Below are 26,140 nucleotides of genomic sequence, written 5' to 3'. Positions count from 1 at the left end.
AATGTATGTGTATTACAAAAGGAAATATTAGTCATGCTGGATGCTCCAGCTGCCAGCTGCACTTGACATATGGTGAATATGATCGTAGACCTTGTACATATGAATGGAAAATGTATTGATTGCTGCTCGTGAATGGCAGTTTACTATGATACTTTTGTGTATCCAAAAATGTTTACTGCAGACGCTGCGTGTTCAAAATGTTACCACTGACAAGTCTTGCTTGGGGTGGTGGAGGGGTGTTGGCAGGTCCGCTAAATTAGATGTTAGACGAATGATTTTATTTTTATTTTCTCTCCACCCCACCCCCCGCACCCCCTCCCCCCTGCCCCCCATGTGTGTGTGTGCAGGTGTTATGTATCCACCTGAAGCGGTTCCGTCACGAGTTCTTCTCCTCCAAGATCAACACCTACATCTCCTTCCCGCTCCACAGCCTGGACATGAAACCCTACCTGCACAAAGGTAAAACCCCCTACCTGCGCAAAGGTTAAAACCTCCACCTGCGCAAAGGTTAAAACCCCTACCTGCGCAAAGGTAAAACCCCTACCTGCACAAAGGTAGAAACCCCTACTTGCAAAAAAACACAAACCCCTACCTGCACAAAGGTAAAACCTCTACCTGCACAAGGTAAAACCCCTACCTGCACAAAGGTAGAAACCCCTACTTGCACACAAAACCCCTACCTGCACAAAGGTAAAACCTCTACCTGCGCAAAGGTAAAACCTCTACCTGCGCAAAGGTAACCCCTACCTGCGCAAAGGGAAAACCCCCACCTGCGCAAAGGTAAAACCTCTACCTCCACAAATGTAAAACCCCTACCTGCACAAAGGCAAAACCTCTACCTGCACACAGGTAGAAACCCCTACCTGCACAAAGGTAGAAACCCCTACCTGCACACAGGGTAAAACCTCTACCTTCACAAAGGTAGAAGAAACCTCTACCTGCACACAGGTAGAAGAACCTCTACCTGCACAAAGGTAGAAACCTCTACCTGCACAAAGGTAGAAACCCCTGCCTGCACAAGGGTAAAATCCCAACCTGCACAGAATTTGAAAACCCAGTCTGCACAAAGGTAAAAGCCCTACCTGTACAAAGCTTACGAAAACCCTGTCTGCACAAAGGTAAAAACTCATACCGGCACAAAGTTAAAAACCCTACCTTATAAAAGTTTACAAAAACCCTACCTGAAAAAGGTAAAAACTGTATCTGCACATGGATAAAAACTCATACCAGCTCAAAGGTAAAAACCCATATCTGCACAAAGGTATATAAAAAAACCCACCTTACAAAAGTTTACAACCCAAAGGTAAAAACCCTGCCCATACAAAGGTAAAAACCTACCTGCACACAAGGTGAAACCCTGCATGCTCGTAGGTGAAACTGCCGTAAAGTCCTACCATACCAAAAAAAAAAAAGTTAACAAAAACCCTACCTGCACAAAGGTAAAAACCTTTCCTGCACAAAGGGAAAACCCTACATTCCCAAAGGTAAAGACCCTCCTACCTGTACAAAGGTCAAAGTGACATGAAGCCCTATTTGCACAAAGGTAAAACCACACCTACTTCTTAATATATTAGAGAGAGAGAGTCAGTTGTGTCCGACGATGACCATCAGTACAGCAGAGGAGGCAACAGTTGTCCCGACTATTTGGGCTCAAATTTAATTATAGTGGAGAGTGTCTTGCCTAAGTTACATCCCCACTCTCTCGGCCAAGAGGGGATTTAGGGCAGTCGGCGTTGGGGATGGTTCCCAGAGGCCAACTAGCCCCCCCCCCCCCCCCCCCCAAGGCTGCAGCACTAAGAGCCAGTGCAATCTTGCCTCCTAGTTTGAAGAGTTGTAGTCCTTCACAAAAGACTTAACCTGTAAATGATTTCCCATTGCAATGGAGAAACCATTGACGATACAGCTCTCACTTTGCTTTTGGCCCAACTGTAAACTTATGTCAGTCTGTGATATAAGCTGAGTGTTGGGCCTTGTGTGTGTGTGTGTGTGTGCGTGCGTGCATGCGTGCGTGAGAGAGGGAGAGAGAGATCTTTTCAGAATGAAGAATGGGTCATTGCAGCATGTTATGAATGGTTTTCAGACTGCAAAAACGAGGTGACGCTGTACGACCTGGTGGGAGTGGTCTGTCACCACGGCACTGCAGGAGGTGAGCGCCAGACACGGGCCAGGGCAAAGTGGGCCAGCACACAGTTAGTTCTCTGTGCTGCAGGATTGGGAGGGAGGGTGGTGGGGTTGAGGGGGGTGTGGGGGGGGGGGGGAATGGGAGAGGTTCCTTATGGCTGTCTGTAGAGGAATCTGTGGACCCTGGATATTCGGGGTGGGGTGGTGGCGGGGATGGGGAAGGTTCCATTTGGCTGTCATTAGAGGAATCTGTAGACTCCTTGTAATTGCTTTTGTTTTAGATTCTTCTTCTTCTTCTTCTTCTTCTGCATTCATGGGCTGCATCTCCCAGATTCACATACTATCTTTTTGCTGGCATGTGTGTGAAAAGTAGAGCAAAACTAAGTTTCCGTTTCTGCGTTAAATCTGCCTGGTACAACCAAAGTCTTCTTTTTGGTTAGTTGTTTCTGCACACACGCACACACACACACACACACACAAACACACACAAACACACGCATGTATGTATGCATATGCACGCAGATACAGACACATACAAACACACATTCTCACACATGAGTATATATGCGCACATATATCCATACATGCAGATCTGTGTGTTCATCAGTGACTCAAGGAGCCGTAATGGTGTGGATCAACTCTTTGTTGATGGCAGTGTACGGTGATGGTGAATGTTTTGTGTGAACGCAGGGGGAGGGGGGGGGGGGGGGGACATTATTGAGGTGACTAAAATGTGTGGAACTCCTTGTTAGTTAAAGGTGGCACATGTGACGTTGAATTTGTACGACATTTTGGTCACCACACGTTTCTCAGTGCGAAATAAAATTGGGGCTGCCCTCTTCAAGGAGACAGCATTGCCATCCAGTGTGCCACCCCGTTTTCTTTTTGTTTTGTTTTGTTTTTTGTTTTTTTGGGGGGAAGGGGAGGGGGTGTCTGGGAGCAAGTGTGTTTATTTTTCCACAGAATTTTTTTGTTTTGTTTTGTATTTCTTTTTATCACAACAGATTTCTCTGTGTGAAATTCGGGCTGCTCTCCTCAGGGAGAGCGCGTCGCTACACTACAGCACCACCCATTTTTTTGTATTTTTCCTGAATGCAGTTTTATTTGTTTTTCCTATTGACATGGATTTTTCTACAGAATTTTGCCAGGAACAACCCTTTTGTTGCCGTGGGTTCTTTTACGTGCGCTGAGTGCGTGCTGCACACGGGACCTCGGTTTATCGTCTCATCCGAATGACTAGCGACCAGACCACCACTCAAGGTGGAGGGGGAGAAAATATCGGCGGCTGAGCCATGATTCGAACCAGCGCGCTCAGATTCTCTCGCTTCCTAGGCGGAGGCGTTACCTCTAGGCCATCACTCCACTAATTTTTCAAGGGGCAGCTGTTTTGTGGCCGTGAGTTATTTTACATGCGCTAAGTGCACACTGCCTTGGTTTATCTTCTCTTCTGAAATGACTAGCACCCAGATCACCACTTAGCGACTAGTGGGACGGAGACGGGGGCATGGGGGTGGGGTGGGGGTTAAATATGCTGGTCCCTACATGGGATTATCAACCCTTGGACACTCGCTTTGTAGTCGAGGGCATTGCCACTGGGCCATTTGTGAATTCTCTGTGGTGGTTGACTAGCATGATGAAGAAAACGTGTGGAGCACCTTGGTGATAGTGGTGTGTGACAAGAGTGTTGTGTGTGTGGATATTGCAGGTGGCCACTACACAGCGTACTGCCTGAACACTGGTGGTGGTGTGTGTGACAGTGTGTTGTGTGTGTGGATATTGCAGGTGGCCACTACACCGCGTACTGCCTGAACACTGTTGGTGATGTGTGTGACAGTGTGTTGTGTGTGTGGATATTGCAGGTGGCCACTACACAGCGTACTGCCTGAACACTGGTGGTGGTGTGTGTGACAGTGTGTTGTGTGTGTGGATATTGCAGGTGGCCACTACACAGCGTACTGCCTGAACACTGGTGGTGGTGTGTGTGACAGTCACAGTGTGTTGTGTGTGTGGATACTGCAGGTGGCCACTATACCGCGTACTGCCTGAACACTGTTGGTGATGTGTGTGACAGTGTGTTGTGTGTGTGGATATTGCAGGTGGCCACTACACAGCATACTGCCTGAACACTGGTGGTGGTGTGTGTGACAGTCACAGTGTGTTGTGTGTGTGGATACTGCAGGTGGCCACTACACAGCGTACTGCCTGAACACTGGTGGTGGTGTGTGTGACGGTCATAGTGTGTTGTGTGTGTGGATATTGCAGGTGGCCACTACACAGCTCACTGCCTGAACACTGGTGGTGATGTGTGTGACAGTGTGTTGTGTGTGTGGATATTGCAGGCGGCCACTATACAGTATACTACCTGAACACTGTTGGTGGTGTGTGTGACAGTCACAGAGTGTTGTGTGTGTGGATATTGCAGGTGGCCACTACACAGCGTACTGCCTGAACACTGGTGGTGGTGTGTGTGACAGTCACAGAGTGTTGTGTGTGTGGATATTGCAGGTGGCCACTACACAGCGTACTGCCTGAACACTGGTGGTGGTGTGTGTGACAGTCACAGAGTGTTGTGTGTGTGGATATTGCAGGTGGCCACTACACAGCGTACTGCCTGAACACTGGTGGTGGTGTGTGTGACAGTCACAGAGTGTTGTGTGTGTGGATATTGCAGGTGGCCACTACACAGCGTACTGCCTGAACACTGGTGGTGATGTGTGTGACAGTGTGTTGTGTGTGTGGATATTGCAGGTGGCCACTGTACAGTATACTGCCTGAACATTGTTGGTGATGTGTGTGACAGTGTGTTGTGTGTGTGGATATTGCAGGTGGCCACTACACAGCGTACTGCCTGAACACTGGTGGTGGTGTGTGTGACAGTCACAGTGTGTTGTGTGTGTGGATATTGCAGGCGGCCACTACACAGTATACTGCCTAAACACTGTTGGTGGTGTGCGTGACAGTGTGTTGTGTGTGTGGATATTGCAGGTGGCCACTACACAGCGTACTGCCTGAACACTGGTGGTGGTGTGTGTGACAGTCACAGTGTGTGTTGTGTGTGTGGATACTGCAGGTGGCCACTACACAGTATACTGCCTAAACTCTGGTGGCGGTGTGTGTGATAGTGTGTTGTGTGTGTGGATATTGCAGGTGGCCACTACACAGTATACTGCCTGAACACTGTTGGTGATGTGTGTGACAGTGTGTTGTGTGTGTGGATATTGCAGGTGGCCACTACACAGCGTACTGCCTGAACACTGTTGGTGATGTGTGTGACAGTGTGTTGTGTGTGTGGATATTGCAGGTGGCCACTACACAGCATACTGCCTGAACACTGGTGGTGGTGTGTGTGACAGTCACAGAGTGTGTTGTGTTTGTGGATATTGCAGGTGGCCACTACACAGCGTACTGCCTGAACACTGGTGGTGGTGTGTGTGACAGTCACAGAGTGTGTTGTGTGTGTGACAGTCACAGAGTGTGTTGTGTGTGGATATTGCAGGCGGCCACTACACAGTATACTGCCTGAACACTGGTGGTGGTGTGTGTGACAGTGTGTTGTGTGTGTGGATATTGCAGGCGGCCACTACACAGCGTACTGCCTGAACACTGGTGGTGGTGTGTGTGACAGTCACAGAGTGTGTTGTGTGTGTGGATATTGCAGGCGGCCACTACACAGCGTACTGCCTGAACACTGGTGGTGGTGTGTGTGACAGTCACAGAGTGTGTTGTGTGTGTGGATATTGCACGGTGGCCACTACACAGTATACTGCCTGAACACTGGTGGTGGTGTGTGTGACAGTCACAGAGTGTGTTGTGTGTGTGGATATTGCAGGTGGCCACTACACAGCGTACTGCCTGAACACTGTTGGTGATGTGTGTGACAGTGTGTTGTGTGTGTGGATATTGCAGGTGGCCACTACACAGCGTACTGCCTGAACACTGGTGGTGATGTGTGTGACAGTGTGTTGTGTGTGTGGATACTGCAGGCGGCCACTACACAGCGTACTGCCTGAACACTGGTGGTGGTGTGTGTGACAGTCACAGAGTGTGTTGTGTGTGTGACAGTCACAGAGTGTGTTGTGTGTGTGGATATTGCAGGCGGCCACTACACAGTATACTGCCTGAACACTGGTGGTGGTGTGTGTGACAGTGTGTTGTGTGTGTGGATATTGCAGGCGGCCACTACAACGCGTACTGCCTGAACACTGTTGGTGATGTGTGTGACAGTCACAGAGTGTGTTGTGTGTGTGTGGATATTGCAGGCGGCCACTACACAGCGTACTGCCTGAACACTGGTGGTGGTGTGTGTGACAGTCACAGAGTGTGTTGTGTGTGTGGATATTGCACGTGGCCACTACACAGTATACTGCCTGAACACTGGTGGTGGTGTGTGTGACAGTCACAGAGTGTGTTGTGTGTGTGGATATTGCAGGTGGCCACTACACAGTATACTGCCTGAACACTGGTGGTGGTGTGTGTGACAGTCACAGAGTGTGTTGTGTGTGTGGATATTGCAGGCGGCCACTACACAGCGTACTGGCTGAACACTGGTGGTGGTGTGTGTGACAGTCACAGTGTGTTGTGTGTGTGAATATTGCAGGCGGCCACTACACAGCATACTGCCTGAACACTAGTGGTGGTGTGTGTGACAGTGTGTTGTGTGTGTGGATATTGCAGGTGGCCACTACACAGTGTACTGCCTGAACACTGTTGGTGATGTGTGTGACAGTGTATTGTGTGTGTGGATATTGCAGGCGGCCATTACACAGCGTACTGCCTGAACACTGGTGGTGGTGTGTGTGACAGTCACAGAGTGTGTTGTGTGTGTGGATATTGCAGGTGGCCACTACACAGTATACTGCCTGAACACTAGTGGTGATGTGTGTGACAGTGTGTTGTGTGTGTGGATATTGCAGGTGGCCACTACACAGTGTACTGCCTGAACACTGTTGGTGATGTGTGTGACAGTGTATTGTGTGTGTGGATATTGCAGGCGGCCACTACACAGCGTACTGGCTGAACACTGGTGGTGGTGTGTGTGACAGTCACAGAGTGTGTTGTGTGTGTGTGTGGATATTGCAGGCGGCCACTACACCGCGTACTGCCTCAACACCTCCAACGACCAGTGGTACGAGTACGACGACATGTACGTCACGGAGGTGGACGTCAGCCAGGTCATCAACTGTGAGGCCTACGTCCTCTTCTACAGGTGCGCTGTCGGGTCATGTTGTCCTCTTCTACAGTTATGATCACAGACCAGAAAGTTGATGTCATTATTACCGAATCAAAGTTACAGTTTGGTTTTTCGTTTCCTTATCCTTTCATTTGAGCATGGTAATTTGTTGGTGTTTTTTTGGGGGGATCCGGGGTTGGGGGTGGGTGGGGTTCTTTTCTTTTTTTTTCTTTTTTTCTTTATCTGTTGGTTATTTTGAGTTCATTTATTCCTCAAAAAGTCACATGAGTCACTCAACATTTGGGTCATGTTTTATGCTTTTTGTTGTAGTTGTTGTTATGTTTTTTTTTTTTTTTTTAAGGGAGGAAAAAAAGGAATTCTCTGGATTGAGAAGGAATGAATAACTGAATTTGATTTGTATAGGGCGTGTAAAAATTTCCACACATAAGTTTTGTGTTCACAGCACCATCCCTCACCCCCCCGAACTCCCCACCCCCACCCCCACCCTTCCCCCCCACACACACTGCAGCATTGAGAGAGAGAGTGACAGCGACAGGTGTTTGTGTGATGGCAGGAAGACAGACGAGCACATGCACAACCTCAGAATGAAGGCGGTGAAGATCAGGGAGTCTGATGAGGTAAGTCAGTCTGGGCCTGATTTCACACACTGACACGCAAATGATTTTCTCAGGATCATAACAACAGTGATGATGATGATGATGATGATGACAGTGATAATGATATTTAATTACACATACTTAACTCTCTCCGGACGAAGGAATGCGTGAGCATTCCTACATAAAATGTATTTGGTTTCAGTCTACGGAATGGAATAGCATTTTCAAGAAATAAAAATCCATCATGCGCTGTACACGTGATTTTGTGATCAGCCAAGCAGAGTGCACTATTCTGGGTCACTCCACAATCGAATGGTATGATTGGCCAGCCTGCCATGTGTGGCTGGTCTCGCACACACGCTGACAGTCAGTTTCCAGTCGTCTGCTGGCATGCCAGCCTGTTAGCAAAGCGGGCTCTTCTCAAATGTTGTGGAGCGAACAAGGCAGCGATGGCAATGTTTTAGTGTTGTCGAAGTACTTGAAATGCTACAAACTGAAGGGTCGGACATTGAAGAGGTGGATGATGACAAAGAAAAAAGCCAATTTAATGCAGAAAGCGAGCATGGTTATGGTGATTCGGGGTGAAAAATTGGCATTATTTTCTACATATGGCAAAACTGTAAAAATAAGATGAGAAATTTGATTTTTTTTTTTTATGTAATAGCTCAACATGTAATAAACCAGTTCTGAAAGTTTCATTTTATTAATCTGTATTTTGTATTTTTTGTAATTTTTTTCCAAACCCTTACAAATGGGCCGTCTGTGGGGAAAAGCAAGGGAGTAAAACTTGTCGTCCCGAGTGAGTTAACCGTGACCCACTAGTGCAGACTCCGGCAGGGGTCTGACATTCCTGTCCTGTGCAAACTGCTACCCGCCTATGCGGAGAAAACGAAAGGCACTCGTAAAGCACCGAATGATGTTCAGCGGCAAATCAAGGTGCTTTCACACCAGTCATTTGCAGGACTTGTTTTTACCAGGGATGAAAAACAAAAAGAAATTGAAAATCGATGTACAAAGAAACATGTTTTAGCTGGAGAGACTGCAGACCAGAAAGAGAAGAGGCTGGGGGCAGAGGGGAGGTCTTTTTGGAAAGACGTAGGTTATCAGGCCAGCCTTAGGTCAGAGTTGAGTGCAGACAAGACAAGATAAGGCTTAGGCATGTTTATTTCAGGAAACCCTCGTGAAAAAATACAAGACTAAGTGTGTGTGTGTGTGTTTGTGCATGTGTGCGTGTGTGTGTGCATGTGTGTGCGTGTGTGTGTGTGTGTGTGTTGCAGCCCAGTCTGATGCAGTTCTACGTGTCCAAGCAGTGGATCAACAGGTTCAACACCTTCGCTGAGCCAGGTCCCATCTCCAACAGAGACTTCCTCTGCAAACACGGCGGTGAGGGGGCAGAGAGTGGTTGTCTGTGTCTTGACCTGTGTGTGTGTTTGTGTGTGTGTGTGTGTGAACTGAAATCATGTTGATTATAGGCTGCATGAGCACAGAGAGCTGATTGTAAGGACTCAGTGTGTGTTGGTGGATTGGTTAGGTGTCGTGAGGGTGTTTTTTGTGTTTGTGCGTATGTGAGGGAGAGAGAGGGTGTGTGTATATGAGTGGTTACTTGAGTGCGTGTGTAAGTGTGTGTATGCACATGTATAAGTTTTTTTTGTTTTTTGTTTGTTTTTTTTTTGTGTTTGTGTGTGTAGTTTTTTTGTGTGTTTTTTTCATTTATTTTATTTTATTATTATTTGTACTTTATTTTATTTTTTTTTTTTTTTCTCAAGGCCTGACTAAGCGCATTGGGTTATGCTGCTGGTCAGGCATCTGCTTGGCAGATGTGGTGAAGCGTGTATGGATTTGTCCGAACGCAGTGACGCCTCCTTGAGCTACCGATACTGATACTGATACATGTATGAGGGTGTGTGTGTGTGTGTGTGTGTGTGTGGTGTTTCAGTATGACGCATGTGCGGTGTTGAGGTGTATTGTGTTTTTTTGTACAGGTGTGGTGTTGAGGTGAGGTGTGGTCAGGTGTGTTGTGCTGTACAGGTGTGGTGTGGTGTGCTGTACAGGTGTGTTGTGTTGTGTACAGGTGTGTTGTGCTGTACAGGTGTGGTGTGGTGTACAGGTGTGGTGTGTTGTGCTGTGCAGGTGTGGTGTGTTGTGCTGTGCAGGTGTGTTGTGCTGTACAGGTGTGTTGTGTTGTGCTGTACAGGTGTGCTGTGCTGTACAGGTGTGTTGTGCTGTGTAGAGGTGTGTTGTGCTGTACAGGTGTGGTGTGGTGTACAGGTGTGGTGTGTTGTGCTGTACAGGTGTGTTGTGCTGTACAGGTGTGTTGTGTTGTGCTGTAGAGGTGTGTTGTGCTGTACAGGTGTGGTGTGTTGTGCTGTACAGGTGTGGTGTGCTGTACAGGTGTGGTGTGCTGTACAGGTGTGGTGTGTTGTGCTGTACAGGTGTGTTGTGCTGTACAGGTGTGGTGTGTTGTGCTGTACAGGTGTGTTGTGCTGTACAGGTGTGTTGTGTTGTGCTGTACAGGTGTGTTGTGCTGTACAGGTGTGTTGTGCTGTACAGGTGTGGTGTGGTGTACAGGTGTGGTCAGGTGTGTTGTGCTGTACAGGTGTGGTGTGGTGTACAGGTGTGTTGTGCTGTACAGGTGTGGTGTGGTGTGGTGTACAGGTGTGTTGTGCTGTACAGGTGTGGTGTGGTGTGGTGTACAGGTGTGTTGTGCTGTACAGGTGTGGTGTGGTGTGCTGTACAGGTGTGTTGTGCTGTACAGGTGTGGTGTGGTGTACAGGTGTGGTGTGTACGGGTGTGTTGTGCTGTAGAGTTGTGTTGTGCTGTACAGGTGTGGTGTGGTGTACAGGTGTGGTGTGGTGTGGTGTACAGGTGTGTTGTGCTGTACAGGTGTGGTGTGGTGTGGTGTACAGGTGTGGTCAGGTGTGTTGTGCTGTACAGGTGTGGTGTGGTGTACAGGTGTGGTGTGTTGTGCTGTACAGGTGTGGTGTGGTGTGGTGTACAGGTGTGGTCAGGTGTGTTGTGCTGTACAGGTGTGTTGTGCTGTACAGGTGTGGTGTGGTGTGCTGTACAGGTGTGGTGTGGTGTGCTGTACAGGTGTGGTGTGCTGTACAGGTGTGGTGTGGTGTGCTGTACAGGTGTGGTGTGTTGTGCTGTACAGGTGTGGTCTGGTGTGTTGTGCTGTACAGGTGTGGTGTGTTGTGCTGTACAGGTGTGTTGTGCTGTACAGGTGTGGTGTGCTGTACAGGTGTGGTGTGCTGTACAGGTGTGTTGTGTTGTGCTGTACAGGTGTGGTGTGCTGTACAGGTGTGGTGTACAGGTGTGGACAGGTGTGTTGTGCTGTACAGGTGTGTTGTGCTGTACAGGTGTGGTGTGGTGTGGTGTACAGGTGTGGTGTGGTGTGGTGTACAGGTGTGGTGTGGTGTGGTTTACAGGTGTGGTCAGGTGTGTTGTGCTGTACAGGTGTGGTGTGGTGTGCTGTACAGGTGTGGTGTGGTGTGGTTTACAGGTGTGTTGTGCTGTACAGGTGTGGTGTGGTGTGGTTTACAGGTGTGGTCAGGTGTGTTGTGCTGTACAGGTGTGGTGTGGTGTGGTGTACAGGTGTGGTCAGGTGTGTTGTGCTGTACAGGTGTGGTGTGCTGTACAGGTGTGGTGTGGTGTGCTGTACAGGTGTGGTGTGCTGTACAGGTGTGTTGTGTTGTGTTGTGTACAGGTGTGCCCCCCCACAAGGTGAACCACGTGGAGCAGCTGGTGGAACCCCTGGGGCAGAGCGTCTGGGAACTTCTGTACAGCAGGTACCTTACACATCTGTGTTTCCTTACCTTCTGTACAATAATAATAAGAATAACATGATTTGAAGGAACCCTGAATGAGAAATGTCTTCACCTCACAGACTTCAGAGTCAGTGAAACATTCATACTCTTTGGTTATTTGGAAAAATTCAAGTCAGATGATGGCTTCGATCTGATTATTCAACTTGCAAAATTTTTCATACACAAATGTAAAATGAATAAATGCATACCATTTTTGAATCCTTTTTTTAAATATTTAAAAACACGATATTATATTGAAAAGTATATTGCTGTAATCGATTCGGAATAAAATGAATTGGTTCTTCTATACACCACTGTTTGATGATGTGCATGTTTAACATGGCTAAAAACTATCTTATCTGAAACTATAATAGTCTCGTATTCAGCTGAATTCAAGATATCATAGGAAAAAAAGTGTATTTTCGTTTCCTCATGAAAAAATGTTAAATAACACCACTTTTTTTCTTTTTTTTTCTTTTCTTTTTCCTCCCTTGTGTAATCATCTTGTTCCCATGTGCAGACGTGTAACACGAGCTTGCGTGTGTGTATGTATATGTATCTGTGTCATCATAAGTTTGTGTGACTTCATGTATGTCTTGATTTAGTTTATGTACATAAGCATCCAGTTGCAAAAGAAAGAAAAAAAGCCATCTTTGTACATCACATCAATATGAATGTATGATATGATGATGTAAAACTATCAATGAAAAGACCTCTGGTGACACTATGTTTAAAATTGTAAACCCAAAGATGGAATTTAAATTTAAAAAAAAAAAAAATTAAATGCAGGCTTATATAGTGCAGTACTCCCTTCTCAGATGGGGCACACCACGCTTTACAATAACATATACAAATTTAAGTCTAAGTGACAAAATGTGTACAAAGTCAACACCGTCTCACATGACATTGGCTGAAAATAGATATTTAACTCACTCAGTACGGCCAGTCCTCTCTTCTCCTCTACACAGACCTCTCGGATGTCCAGTGGGTGTCTCAATGATCCAACCTTTAGCTTCCGTCGTCAGAATTGCGGTATTCTTTGTCAACGTTCACCTCTTCAGTGTAAGAGCCTTCCGCTTGTAATATTTTGATGGTGGTAATTGGGGAGAAACGCTGTTAACGTCGTCTCTTTCGCCGTTTGCATGGAGAGAGTTAAGACAAAGTGACAAAAATATGCAAGTCAGCACAGGCACCCGTCACAGTCTCAGATCACACTGGCACAAACCACAGCAAAAACGAAACACATCACATTCACCACGGTCAAAAATAAACGCCAAGGAAACAGGCATCACAAAAAAAACAAAACAAAAAAACCCACCAAAATCTTCTCAAATGCATACAAATCAACACAAAGAGCACACCCAGCATTAAGATCACAGCAAGCATATGCAGATGGAAAAGTTTCAAGCAGGTACCTTACACACCTGTCGACCCTTAGGTTCTGTAATCAGGTACTTTACATGTCTACCTTACCTTCTGTACAGCAGGTACGCTACATACCTGTCTACCTTTACCTTCTGTACAGCAGTTACTTCACACACCTGTCTACCTTTACCTTCTGTACACCAGGTACCTTACACACTTGTCTACCTTTACCTTCTGTACACCAGGTACCTTATCCACCTGTCTACCTTTACCTTCTGTACAGCAGGTATCTCACACACCTGTCTACCTTTACCTTCTGTACACCAGGTACCTTACCTGTCTACCTTTACCTTCTATGCAGCAGGTACCTCACACAGCTGTCTACCTTTACCTTCTGTACAGCAGGTACCTCACCTGTCTACTTTACCTTCTATACAGCAGGTACCTTGCACACCTGTCTACCTTTACCCTCTGCACAGCAGGTACCTCACACACCTGTCTCTTTACCTTCTCTACAGCAGGTACCTTACACCTGTCTACCTTACCTTCTGTACAGCAGGTACCACACACACCTATCTACCTTTACCTTCTGTACAGCAGGTACCTCACACACCTGTCTACCTTTACCTTCTGTACAGCAGGTACCTTACACACCTGTCTACCTTTACCTTCTGTACAGCAGGTACCTTATCCACCTGTCTACCTTTACCTTCTGTACAGCAGGTACCTCACACACCTGTCTACCTTTACCTTCTGTACAGCAGGTACCTTACACACCTGTCTACCTTTACCTTCTGTACAGCAGGTACCTCACACACCTGTCTACCTTTACCTTCTGTACAGCAGGTACCTTACACACCTGTCTACCTTTACCTTCTATACAGCAGGTACCTTACACACCTGTCTACTTTACCTTCTGTACAGCAGGTACCTTACACACCTGTCTACCTTTACCTTCTATACAGCAGGTACCTTACACACCTGTCTACCTTTACCTTCTGTACAGCAGGTACCTTATCCACCTGTCTACCTTTACCTTCTGTACAGCAGGTACCTTACCTGTCTAGGTCTACCTTTACCTTCTGTATAGCAGGTACCTTACCTGTCTACCCTTACCATATGTACAGCAGGTATGTTACCAGAGAAATCTGCTGTGACAAAAAAATAATATGTTACAATACAATATGGCAAGATACGATACGATACGATATGATATGATTCAACACGATGCCGTACAACAATACAATACTTCACAATACAAAAAAACACAAAAACAATACAATACTTCACAATACAAGACAGCACACGACAACAGAAGACCACACTGCGATGCACTGCCCTGTGTCCAGGTTTGGCGGTGGCCCGGTGGTCAACCGCCTGTACCCCTGCCAGGTGTGTCAGGAGGAGCTGGACCTGATGAAGGCCAGGCAGAAATGGGAGATGGAGTCCTTTGTCGCCGTGAGTTCCCACGATTCTTTTCTGTCTCTCTGTCTCTCAGTCTCTCTCTGTCCCTCTCGTTGTCTGTTCGAATATGGATTTGGCTTTGTGCGGATAGAACAGGGTGTTGGTAGCGTTAATAGCTTTATATCTGTTTTTCGCCAAAGGCTTATTGATTGTAGATGGCAAACATGGTATAGTCACATTTGTACTAGTGATAGATTTGACATGTATAGAACATTTTGTAATATACCTGATTTGAAACCTTATCTGCTGTTAGATATAGACAGGCATCTGAAACGTGTAACGACAAGATTTAGACTAGGTATATCAGAATTGACAGTGCATCACTTTAGATACAGAAGTTTTTGTGCAAATGATTTAGTCTGTCCTTTATGTCATGAAGCCCAAGAAAACGAGGTGCACTTTGTTCTTTGCTGCCCAGCACTAAAACATGTACGTCAAATATTTATAAAACCTAAGTACTACAAGCATCCCTCTCTTTTCAAGTTGAATTTGTTAATGTCGTCAAGCAATACCAATGACGTACATAATTTTTCGGTATTCTTATATAAGGCATTCAAATTAAGAGAAATTGTTACTTCGTAAAACAGTTATAATGTATTTTTTGTTGTCTATATATTTACACTGATACAATGCACGGTTTGTTGTCTATATTAATGCTTATTGCTTATGTCGAGTTGCATTATGTTTACATATACCCCTTCACTAGGGGCTGTGGCCTGATTGTGAATAAACCATTTCCATTCTCTGTCCCTCTCTCTCCCTATGTCTCTTCCTCTCTCTCTCTCTCTCTGTCTCTTTCTCTCTCTCTCTCTTGATTATTGACATTGAAATGATAAGATAAATAAATGAAATAGAATATATCGAGAGAGGGTTGTAGAGGGAGAGTGAAACAGTGAGAAAGCAGCCAACAGTGGCAGACACCCAACATCATACAGCATCATACAGCAACAACGATATATAACTATGTAACAAAACCTACATGGTGGTTACGGAATTGCGAACCCCTCCTCCACACCCAACCCCCTAAAACACACACACACACACGCACGCACGCACGCACGCACCCACACACACACATATTGAGAGTGTACAATCTATGTGTACAGCTGAACAACGAGTTCATGTCGGGAGAAGTGCACTACCCAGTGATTCACACACACACAACACACACACACACACACACACACACACACACACACATTGAGAGTGTACAATGTATGTGTACAGCTGAACAACGAGTTCATGTCAGGAGAAGTGCACTACCCAGTGATTCACGCTCTCAGCATGGCCTGGTTCCGTCAGTGGGAGGCCTTTGTCAAGACCAAGACTGACAGTGAGTTCAATGTGCCTTGTGTGTGTTGGTCACTCTCATGTTTGTGTGTCTGTGTCTGTGGCTGTGAGTTTGTGTGAGTGTTTGTGTGAGTTTGTGTGTGTGTGAGAGAGAGAGAGAGAGAGAGAGAATGTGTGTTTTTGTGTGAGTTTTTGTTTGTGAGAGTATGTGTGTGTGTGTGCTATAGAGAGACAGAGTGTGTGTGTATGTTAGAGTGTGTGTGTGTGTGTGTGTGTGTGTGTGTGTGTGAAGAAATAGGGGGTTGGATAACAGCCAGTGGATCACGCAGCTGCATTCCTGGTCCTTTTACACACACACACACACACACACACACACACACACACACACACAATGTTTGTATGTACGCATACACTCTCTCTCTCTGTCTCTGTCTCTCTCTTTCTCTCTCGCTCTCACACACACACACACACACACACACACTCTCTCTCTCTCTCTCTCTCTTCCACGCTCTCTCTCTCTCTCTCCCTGTCTCTTATACTCACCTTCTCTTTCTCTCCCTCCCCCATCTCTCTCACACACACACACACACTCTCTCTCTCTCTCTCTCTCTCACACACACACTCTTCCTCCCCCACTCTCTCTTTCTCTCTTCTCTCTCTCTCATACTCTTTCACTTTCTCCCACTCTCTCTCTCTCTCCCTTTTCTCACACTCTCTTTCCCACACACTCTCTCTCTCTCCCCACTCTCTCTCTCTCTCCCCCTCTATCTCTCCCACACTATCTCCCTCTCTCTCTCCCTCCCTCACTTTTTCTCTCCCTCACGCACTCTCTCCCTCTCTCTTTCTTTGTCTCTCACAGAACATCACCTCTCTCTGTCTCTGTCTGTCTTTCTCTCTCTCTCTCTCAGTAACCCCCTCTCTCTCTGTCCCTCTCTCTCTCTCTGTGTCACTTTGTCTCAGTCTTTCACTCTCTCTGTCTGTCTTATCTATCCCTGTCCCACACTCTCCTCTTCACCCCCTCAACCCCCCACCCTCCCTCCCTCCCCCTCTCTCTCTCTCCCTCCCTCCCTCCTTTTCCCAAACCCAACCACCACACAACAAACCCACTTAGGAAACTACTAACAGAATATATGAAAATTATATATAAAAAAAAAAAAAAAAAAAAAAGACGGCGCTTGAACCTCCCAACAACTCGCCAGATGTTTTCCTGCTAGTGCCACCGGGCCCCATCGACAACAGCCGCATCATGGTGTACCGCAACGGTCAGCCCCACCTGCGGCCCACGGCCGACTACGGCCAGCTGTCGCCGGACATGTGGCGCTTCCTGCAGGGGATCTACGGGGGAGGGCCCGAGGCTGTCCTCCGCCAGAGGACCGTCTCCAACTCCCAGTCCTCCACCAACAGCAACACCACCACGCCCCCCTCCTCCTCCTCCTCGCCCCCCTCCGCTGCTGCCTCCAAAGGTAAAAGGGGGCGATTGTGGCAAGTTATTACATCGTGTTGCTTTAGTAGACTGACTCGATAGGTAGAGGGTGATCTCGGCGAGTCATTCATCGTGTTGGTTGCTTTAGAGATTGACTCTATAGGTAGAGGGTGATCTCGGCGAGTCATTCATCGTGGTGCTTTAGAGATTGACTGTATAGGTAGAGGGTGATCTCGGCGAGTCATTCATCGTGTTGCTTTAGAGACTGACTGTATAGGCAGAGGGTGATCTCGGCGAGTCATTCATCGTGTTGCTTTAGAGACTGACTCTATAGGTAGAGGGTGATCTCGGTGAGTCATTCATCGTGTTGCTTTAGAGACTGACTCTATAGGTAGAGGGTGATCTCGGCGAGTCATTCATCGTGTTGCTTCAGAGACTGACTGTATAGGTAGAGGGTGATCTCGGCGAGTCATTCATCGTGTTGCTTCAGAGATTGACTCTATAGGTAGAGGGTGATCTCGGTGAGTCATTCATCATGTTGCTTTAGAGACTGACTCTATAGGCAGAGGGTGATCTTGGCGAGTCATTCATCGTGTTGCTTTAGAGACTGACTGTATAGGCAGAGGGTGATCTCGGCGAGTCATTCATCGTGTTGCTTTAGAGATTGACTCTATAGGTAGAGGGTGATCTCGGCGAGTCATTCATCGTGTTGCTTTAGAGATTGACTCGGCGAGTCATTCATCGTGTTACTTTAGAGATTGACTCTATAGGTAGAGGGTGATCTTGGTGAGTCATTCATCATGTTGCTTAGAGACTGACTCTATAGGTAGAGGGTGATCTCATCAAGTCATTCATCATGTTGCTTTAGAGATTGACTCGGCGAGTCATTCATCGTGTTACTTTAGAGATTGACTCTATAGGTAGAGGGTGATCTTGGCGAGTCATTCATCATGTTGCTTAGAGACTGACTCTATAGGTAGAGGGTGATCTCGTCGAGTCATTCATCATGTTGCTTTAGAGATTGACTCGGCGAGTCATTCATCGTGTTACTTTAGAGACTGACTCTATAGGTAGAGGGTGATCTCGGCGAGTCATTCATTGTGTTGCTTTAGAGATTGACTCAGCGAGTCATTCATCGTGTTACTTTAGAGATTGACTCTATAGGTAGAGAGTGATCTTGGCGAGTCATTCATCATGTTGCTTAGAGACTGACTCTATAGGTTTTGGGTGATCTCGGCGAGTCATTCATCGTGTTGCTTTAGAGACTGACTCTATAGATAGAGGGTGATCTTGGCGAGTCATTCATCATGTTGCTTTAGACACTGACTCTATAGGTATTGGGTGATCTCGTCGAGTCATTCATCGTGTTGCTTTAGACATTGACTCTATAGGTAGAGGGTGATCTCGGCGAGTCATTCATCATGTTGCTTCAGAGATTGACTCTATAGGTATAGGGTGATAACAACGAGTCATTCATCGTGTTGTTTTAGAGATTGACTCTATAGGTTTTGGGTGATCTTGGCAAGTCATTCATCGTGTTGCTTAGAGATTGACTCTATAGGTTTAGGGTGATCTCGGCAAGTCATTCATCGAGTTGTTTAGAGATTGATTCTAAAGGTAAAGGACGATCACATCGAGTCATTTATCGTGTTGTTTAGAGATTGATTCTGAAGGTAAAGGGCGATCACATCAAGTCATTCATCGAGTTGTTTAGAGATTGATTCTAAAGGTAAAGGACGATCACATCGAGTCATTTATCGTGTTGTTTAGAGATTGATTCTGAAGGTAAAGGGCGATCACATCAAGTCATTCATCGAGTTGTTTTAAAGATTGATTCTAAAGGTAAAAGACGATCACATCAAGTCATTCATCGAGTTGTTTAGAGATTGATTCTAAAGGTAAAGGGTGATCACATCGTCATTTATCATGTTGCTTACAGACTGACTCCAAAGGTAAACTAAAAGGGCAGTCTTATCAAGTCATTCATCATCTTGCCTAGAGACTGCCCAGCGTGTGGGTTTTAGACTGACTCGAAATGTAAAGGGCGAACACATCAAGTCATTCATCGTGTTGCTTGGAGATAGCATTGTGGGGGCTGTAGATTTTGGAGAATGCCTCAAAAGGTAGAAGTGTTTGTGTGGTGGATCAAATCAAATCATAACGCTTGCTGCTTACAGATGACCCCATGGTGTTGGGGCCAGAGGGGTGGGGGGGGGGGGGGGGTCTTTAGGTTTAAGCTTGCTTTGAGATAGCCTGTAGAAGTTAAGAGGGTGCGGGTGAGGGGGGTTAGTTTTTCAGAGAGTGACTTGAAAGGTAAAAGAGTGTGCATGTGTGTTGGATGGAATCATGAATCGCATTTCTGATAGATCGCCCAGCGGAGAGCCTGCAGGTTTCAGTAGGGTCTTGACCAAAGCGTGTGGTTGTCAGTCGTGTCCGACTATGACCATCAAAAACAGCAGAGGAGGCAGCTGCGGTCTGGGCTAGAGTTTAATTATCGTGGAGAGTGTCTTGCCCCCAAGTTACATCCCCACTCTCATGGCCAAGAGGGTTTGGCGACAGTCAGCATTGGGATGGCTCCCAAATGCCAACTAGCCTTTGTCAAGGTGACTGGAAAGGTAAAAGAGTTTGTGGTGGGACTGAATCAGATCATAAATCATGTTGCCTGTGATAGCTCGGCCAACCCAGCGGATGGGCTGTTGAATACCTGTCAGTTTTGAAAAGCGGTCTGAGCGGAAGCAGAATAATGTTAAAAGGTGGATTGCAAATTAAAGGTCGAGAGTGAATGGGTGGATTGAATGGAATCCTGTATCATGTTGCTGGCAATAAAATAAAAGGTCGAACTTTAACAGGTGGACTTAATGGAATCCTGTATCATGTTGCTGGCAATAAAATAAAAAGTCAAAAGTTAACAGGTGGACTGAATGGAATCTTATTTCATGTTGCTGGCAATAAAATAAAGGTCGAACGTTAACAGGTGGACTTAATGGAATCCTGTATCATGTTGCTGGCAATAAAATAAAAGGTCAAAAGTTAACAGGTGGACTTAATGGAATCCTATATCATGTTGCTGGCAATAAAATAAAAGGTCGAACGTTAACAGGTGGACTGAATGGAATCCTATGTCGTGTTGCTGGCAATAAAATAAAAGGTCAAACGTTAACAGGTGGACTGAATGGAATCCTATGTCGTGTTGCTGGCAATGAAATAAAAAGTCAAAAGTTAACAGGTGGACTGAATGGAATCCTATACCATGTTGCTGGCTATAAAATTAAAGGTCAAGAGTTGATGGGTGAACTTACTGGAATCCTATACCATGTTGCTAACAATAAATAAAATTAAAGGTCAATGGGTAGGATGAATGGAATCCTATACCATGTTGCTAACAATAAATAAAATTAAAGGTCAGTGGGTAGGATGAATGGAATCCTATATCATGTTGCTAACAATTGAATGAAACTTTTTTTTTTTTTTTAGGGTAAAGAGTTAATGGGTGGATTATGTATCATGTTGCTAACAATAAGATAAAAGGTAGAGTTAATTAATAGGTGGACTGAATGGAATCCTATATCATGTTGCTAACACACAGCCCAGCTGACACGGGGGCAAAGGGGCCTCATTGAATACCCTGCCAATTGTTAAACCAGTTTCAGTTTCAGTAGCTCAAGGAGGCGTCACTGCGTTCAGACAAATCCATATACGCTACACCACATCTGCCAAGCAGATGCCTGACCAGCAGCGTAGCCCAACACGCTTAGTCAGGCCTTGAGAAAAAAAAAAGGTGAATAAATAATACATAAGCGTACATAAATAAGTAAATAAATACATAAATAGATAAATGAATAAATAATAATTATAATATGAAAAAAGGTAGTAATAATAATAATAACAATAATAATAATAATAATAATTAATAAATAAATAAGACAACAATGATGATAAATAAGCAAATAAATGTAAAACATGAAGACAACATTCACACATACACCCACACATGCATAACAGATATGCACCAAACATGCAGTTTCACAGATATGAAAGATATGTTAAGCCAGTCAGAGGGAAACCCAAACATTATTGAAAGGCTGGTCAAAGGAACGTTAAAAAGACCTTTGCTCTTCACATCTTGTTCAGCCCCATGTAGAATACAGTGAATCAAGTTTGAAAAAAAAAATTTTGTTCCTGCAGGAAGTGGGAAAAGAGTATCTGGAGGAAGGTCTCGGAACAAGGTCTTCAGGGAGCTAACTGTCTTTAAGTTTTGTGGCGGCTATCATGCGTAATGTCAGCATGTCCATCAGCCGATGTTTGATATCCTGCAGAGTTCAGCACGTTGCTCAGCTGATGTTTGTTACGGAGAGGGTGGATGTACATACTGAATCTTGGGACCCCAAGCCAGAGTGACTGTCATTGTAGCACCCTTTCGTCTGTCTGTGCTGTGTGTCGTTTTGTTATGTGTATCTGTAAGTGTGTAGAAATGTCTGTCTGTCCTGTCTCTCGTTTTGTTATGTGTATCTGTAAGTGTGTAGAAATGTCTGTCTGTGCTGTGTGTCGTTTTGTTATGTGTATCTGTAAGTGTGTAGAAATGTCTGTCTGTGCTGTGTGTCGTTTTGTTATGTGTATCTGTAAGTGTGTAGAAATGTCTGTCTGTCCTGTCTCTCGTTTGGTTATGTGTATGTGTAAGTGTGTAGAAATGTCAGTCTGTCCTGTCTCTCGTTTTGTTATGTGTATCTGTAAGTGTGTAGAAATGTCTGTCTGTGCTGTGTGTCGTTTTGTTATGTGTATCTGTAAGTGTGTAGAAATGTCTGTCTGTGCTGTGTGTCGTTTTGTTATGTGTATCTGTAAGTGTGTAGAAATGTCTGTCTGTGCTGTGTGTCGTTTTGTTATGTGTATCTGTAAGTGTGTAGAAATGTCTCTGTGCTGTCTGTCATTTTGTTATGTGTGTTTGTAAGTGTGTAGAAATGTCTGTCTGTGCTGTCTCTCGTTTTGTTATGTGTATCTGTAAGTGTGTAGAAATGTCTGTCTGTGCTGTGTGTCGTTTTGTAATGTGTATCTGTAAGTGTGTAGAAATGTCTGTCTGTGCTGTGTGTCGTTTTGTTGTGTGTATCTGTAAGTGTGTAGAAATGTCTGTCTGTGCTGTGTGTCGTTTTGTTATGTGTATCTGTAAGTGTGTAGAAATGTCTGTCTGTGCTGTGTGTCGTTTTGTTATGTGTATCTGTAAGTGTGTAGAAATGTCTGTCTGTGCTGTGTGTCGTTTTGTTATGTGTATCTGTAAGTGTGTAGAAATGTCAGTCTGTCGTGTCTCTCGTTTTGTTATGTGTATCTGTAAGTGTGTAGAAATGTCTGTCTGTGCTGTGTGTCGTTTTGTTATGTGTATCTGTAAGTGTGTAGAAATGTCTGTCTGTGCTGCCTGTCGTTTTGTTATGTGTATCTGTAAGTGTGTAGAAATGTCTGTCTGTGCTGCCTGTCGTTTTGTTATGTGTATCTGTAAGTGTGTAGAAATGTCTGTCTGTGCTGTGTGTCGTTTTGTTATGTGTATCTGTAAGTGTGTAGAAATGTCTGTCTGTGCTGTGTGTCGTTTTGTTATGTGTATCTGTAAGTGTGTAGAAATGTCTGTCTGTGCCGTGTGTCTCTTCCTGTATGTATATCTGTAACTGTAAGTGTGTAGGAATGTCTGTCTGTCTGTTCTGTGTCTCTTTTTGTATATGTATATCTGTGAGTGTGTAGGAATGTCTGTCTGTGTGTCTGTTTTGTGTCTCTTTTTGAATGTGTATCTGTAAGTGTGTAGCAATGTCTATGTGTTCTGTGTGTTTCTTTATGTATGTTTTTTTTAATTTTTATCTGTAACTGTGTCTAGAAATGTCTTGTCAGTTCTGTGTCTCTATATCTGTAAGTGTGTAAAAATATCTGTCTGTCTGTTCTGTATCTCTCTTTTTGTATGCGTATCTGTAAGTGTGTTGGCATGTCTGTGTCTTTTCTGTGTCTCTCTTGAAACCTGACAGTGTTGTTGTTGCCTGGGTCACTGTTAACAGAGACGGCCACCACAGCGTCGGGTTCCACCACCTCGGCCTTCTCCTCCATCACACCCTCCTCCTCCTCCTCCACCCCCCACAGCCCCACCCCTTCTCCTCCCCTCCCCCCCACCGCCAATGCCACCGCCGCCGCCGCCGCTGCTGTCACGACCGTGAACGTCGGGGGAAGCGAGGAGGGGGCGTCGACGGAGGGACTTCCCTCTGTTCCCTCCACCGCCGTTGCTGCTCTTCCGGCCGACGGTTCCCCCTCCTCCTCCCTCTCCTCCTCCTCCTCCTGCTCCCAGCATGCAGCAGTCCTGAACTGCAGCAACGCAGCGGTCACTGGCACCGCCCTCACCACTGCCACAACCACCACCACCCCTACCCCCACCCCCCGAAACAACTCCTCCTCCTCCTCTTCCACCTCCACCCTCACCCCCTGCGGGTCCACGCCCAAACTGAGCGAGGACGAAGCCGGGGAGACGCAGGAGCGACCCAAGCCGCCAGCCATGTTGGACAGCGGGGACAGCATGGAGGAGTCAGAGTCGGGGTCAAGGTCACTGTCGAGGTCGGGGTCAGGGTCGGGGCCCAGCACAGCGGTGGGGACAGTGGTGGACGGCATGCAGGAGATCAAGGGCATCCCCCAGTCCATGGATGTGACACGGCTGTGATGCCCTGGGGTGTGTGTGTGTGGTGTGTGAGATTTGGGTTTGTTGGGGGGGGGGTTATCTCATGGCCGTAGCTGGACAAAATGTGGGGTCAGGACTGATAGATAGACAAAGTGTGGGGGCCAGGACTGATGGCTGGACAAAGTAGCTAGACAAGTAGCCAGACAAAGTGTGGTGGTCAGAACTGATAGCTGGACAAATTGGGGGTCAGGAATGATAGCTGGACAGGAATGATAGCTGGACAAAGTATGGGTCGGGAATGATAGCTGGACAAAGTGGGGGTTAGGAATGATAGCTGGACAGGAATGATAGCTGGGCAAAATGGGGGACAGGAATGATAGCTGGACAAAGTGGGGGTCAGGAATGATAGCTGGACAGGAATTATAGCTGGGCAAAGTGGGGGTCAGGAATGATAACTGGACAAAGTATGGGTCAGGAATGATAGCTGGACAAGGAATGATAGCTGGACAAAGTGTGTGGGTCAGGAATGATAACTGGACAAAGTATGGGTCAGGAATGATAGCTGGACAAGGAATGATAGCTGGACAAAGTGTGTGGGTCAGTAATGATTGCTTGACAAAGTGTGTGGCAGGACTGACATCTGGACAAAGTGTGTGGCAGGACTGACATCTGGACAAAGTGTGGGTCAGGAATGATAGCTGTACAAAGTGTGGGTCAGGAATGATAGCTGGACAAAGTGTGGGTCAGGAATGATAGCTGGACAAAGTGTGGGTCAGGACTGATTGCTGGACAAACGTGTGAAATGATAGCTGGACAAAGTGCGGTTCAGGAATGGTGGCTGGACAAAAGTTGCTGGACAAAGTGTGGGTCAGGAATGATGGCTGGACAAAAGTAGCTGGACAAAGTGTGGGTCAGGAATGATAGCAAGACACAAGTGTGGAATGATAGCTGGACAAAGTGCGGGGGGACAGGGACTTGATTGGATATCTTGTCGCTGGTGTCCACAGTACGGTAATGTTTCTTCCAGTCATGGAGTCCGCCCCCTCTCCATGTGTATGTGTGTGTGTGTGCGTTCCCAGTGTGACAAAAGGTGAGGCTGTGCTGTGACGACCATTCATTGCTGAGTGCGGGGCCCAGCACACGTTTAATCCATGTCATGAAAGGTGAGGAAACCTGGCTCTTCTCCAGACCTTATCGTGTGCACAGATTCTGCGTGATGTGGGGGGTGGGAAAAAAACAACAAAAAACAAGAAGGTCCCAGAGAGTGGACCCTGGTGTGTTTTTTATCCTGTGCAATCCTTTCACTTTTTACCCTGGTTTTCACCTTTGTGTGTGTGGGGGGGGGCCAGGGGGGGGGGGGTGAGTGGGGGAGTGGGAGCATCGCTGACAGGATCCCTGTTGAGTTTGTGGGTTGAGCTGGACCAGAGCTCAACAACCCTCAGTGTTGAGTTTGTGGCTTGAGCTTGAGTTTGAACTTGTGCTCGACAACCCTCAGTGAATCCTGTTTATCTCAGTCCCTGGTTGGATTTCCTGCTGTGCCCCTGTGTCATGAGTGTGTATAGAATGTGCCTGTCATCACACAGAGTCTGGTGTTATTCGGATCCCTGCGTTTTTGTTTTTTGTGGTGTGTGTTTTTTGTTATTAGTGTTTGTTGTTGTTGTTGTTTTTATTTCCTTGCGCTTGAAACCAAGAAACCGTGACTGGTCATTTCTGGACCTGTTGATGAATGGTGGGTAGACAGAAGTGAGCCGAAGTGAAGGGAGCTCACTGGACGTGGATACAGTTTTTTTGTGTTTTTTTTTAATTATGTTGATGTGTCCGGGGAGGGTAGGGGAGGGTATGTTTTGTCTTTTAACCGTGATACCAGATTCCGGAGGTTTTTCTGTGGTGGTGTTGTTGTGTGTTTTTAAGTTGTCTATGTATTGCTGTGTTTACATTTGTTGTTGTATTTTTGAGTTGTGTGTATATATATGTATTGCTGTGTTTTATCAGCTGTGATGATTTTTGGCTATGCATGCGGATGTTTGAGTTTTTTTTGTTTTTTTTTTTTTTTTTTCCCAAGTCCAGTTCAGTTCTTTTGCAAAGCATGTGGTGGGTTTGATTGGTAGAACGTCTGGAGCAAGGTGTTTGGTTTGGACAGAGTGAACTTTGAATTTGTTGCATACCACTTGATGATTAAAATGTGCTGCTACCCCTTTCCCGCTACTCTGTGCACTGGTCTGTTTCTTCCGGTACTGTAATTTTCGGCCT

At 46.0% G+C, this 26,140-nt stretch overlaps 1 protein-coding gene across 1 annotated transcript in view; it reads left to right on the top strand.

The window, feature by feature from the left end:
• LOC143289773 (ubiquitin carboxyl-terminal hydrolase 20-like) overlaps positions 1–24,383 on the top strand; it is a 60,194-nt gene extending 35,811 nt beyond the window's left edge. Inside the window, exons 13-22 of the mRNA XM_076598894.1 lie at positions 348–459; positions 2,081–2,146; positions 7,201–7,327; positions 7,866–7,929; positions 9,186–9,291; positions 11,615–11,696; positions 14,429–14,537; positions 15,771–15,876; positions 17,048–17,296; positions 23,283–24,383. Coding sequence (XP_076455009.1) covers positions 348–459; positions 2,081–2,146; positions 7,201–7,327; positions 7,866–7,929; positions 9,186–9,291; positions 11,615–11,696; positions 14,429–14,537; positions 15,771–15,876; positions 17,048–17,296; positions 23,283–23,932 — 1,671 coding nt within the window. The 3' untranslated portion in view covers positions 23,933–24,383. The remainder of the gene's footprint in view (positions 1–347; positions 460–2,080; positions 2,147–7,200; positions 7,328–7,865; positions 7,930–9,185; positions 9,292–11,614; positions 11,697–14,428; positions 14,538–15,770; positions 15,877–17,047; positions 17,297–23,282) is intronic.
• Positions 24,384–26,140: the final 1,757 nt, after the last annotated feature.

The sequence above is a fragment of the Babylonia areolata genome, chromosome 14 (assembly GCF_041734735.1).
Source record: "Babylonia areolata isolate BAREFJ2019XMU chromosome 14, ASM4173473v1, whole genome shotgun sequence".
In the NCBI taxonomy this organism is placed as follows: domain Eukaryota; kingdom Metazoa; phylum Mollusca; class Gastropoda; order Neogastropoda; family Buccinidae; genus Babylonia; species Babylonia areolata.
The sequence above is the reverse complement of the archived record's forward strand: the minus strand, read 5'-3'. Positions and strand labels throughout refer to the sequence as shown.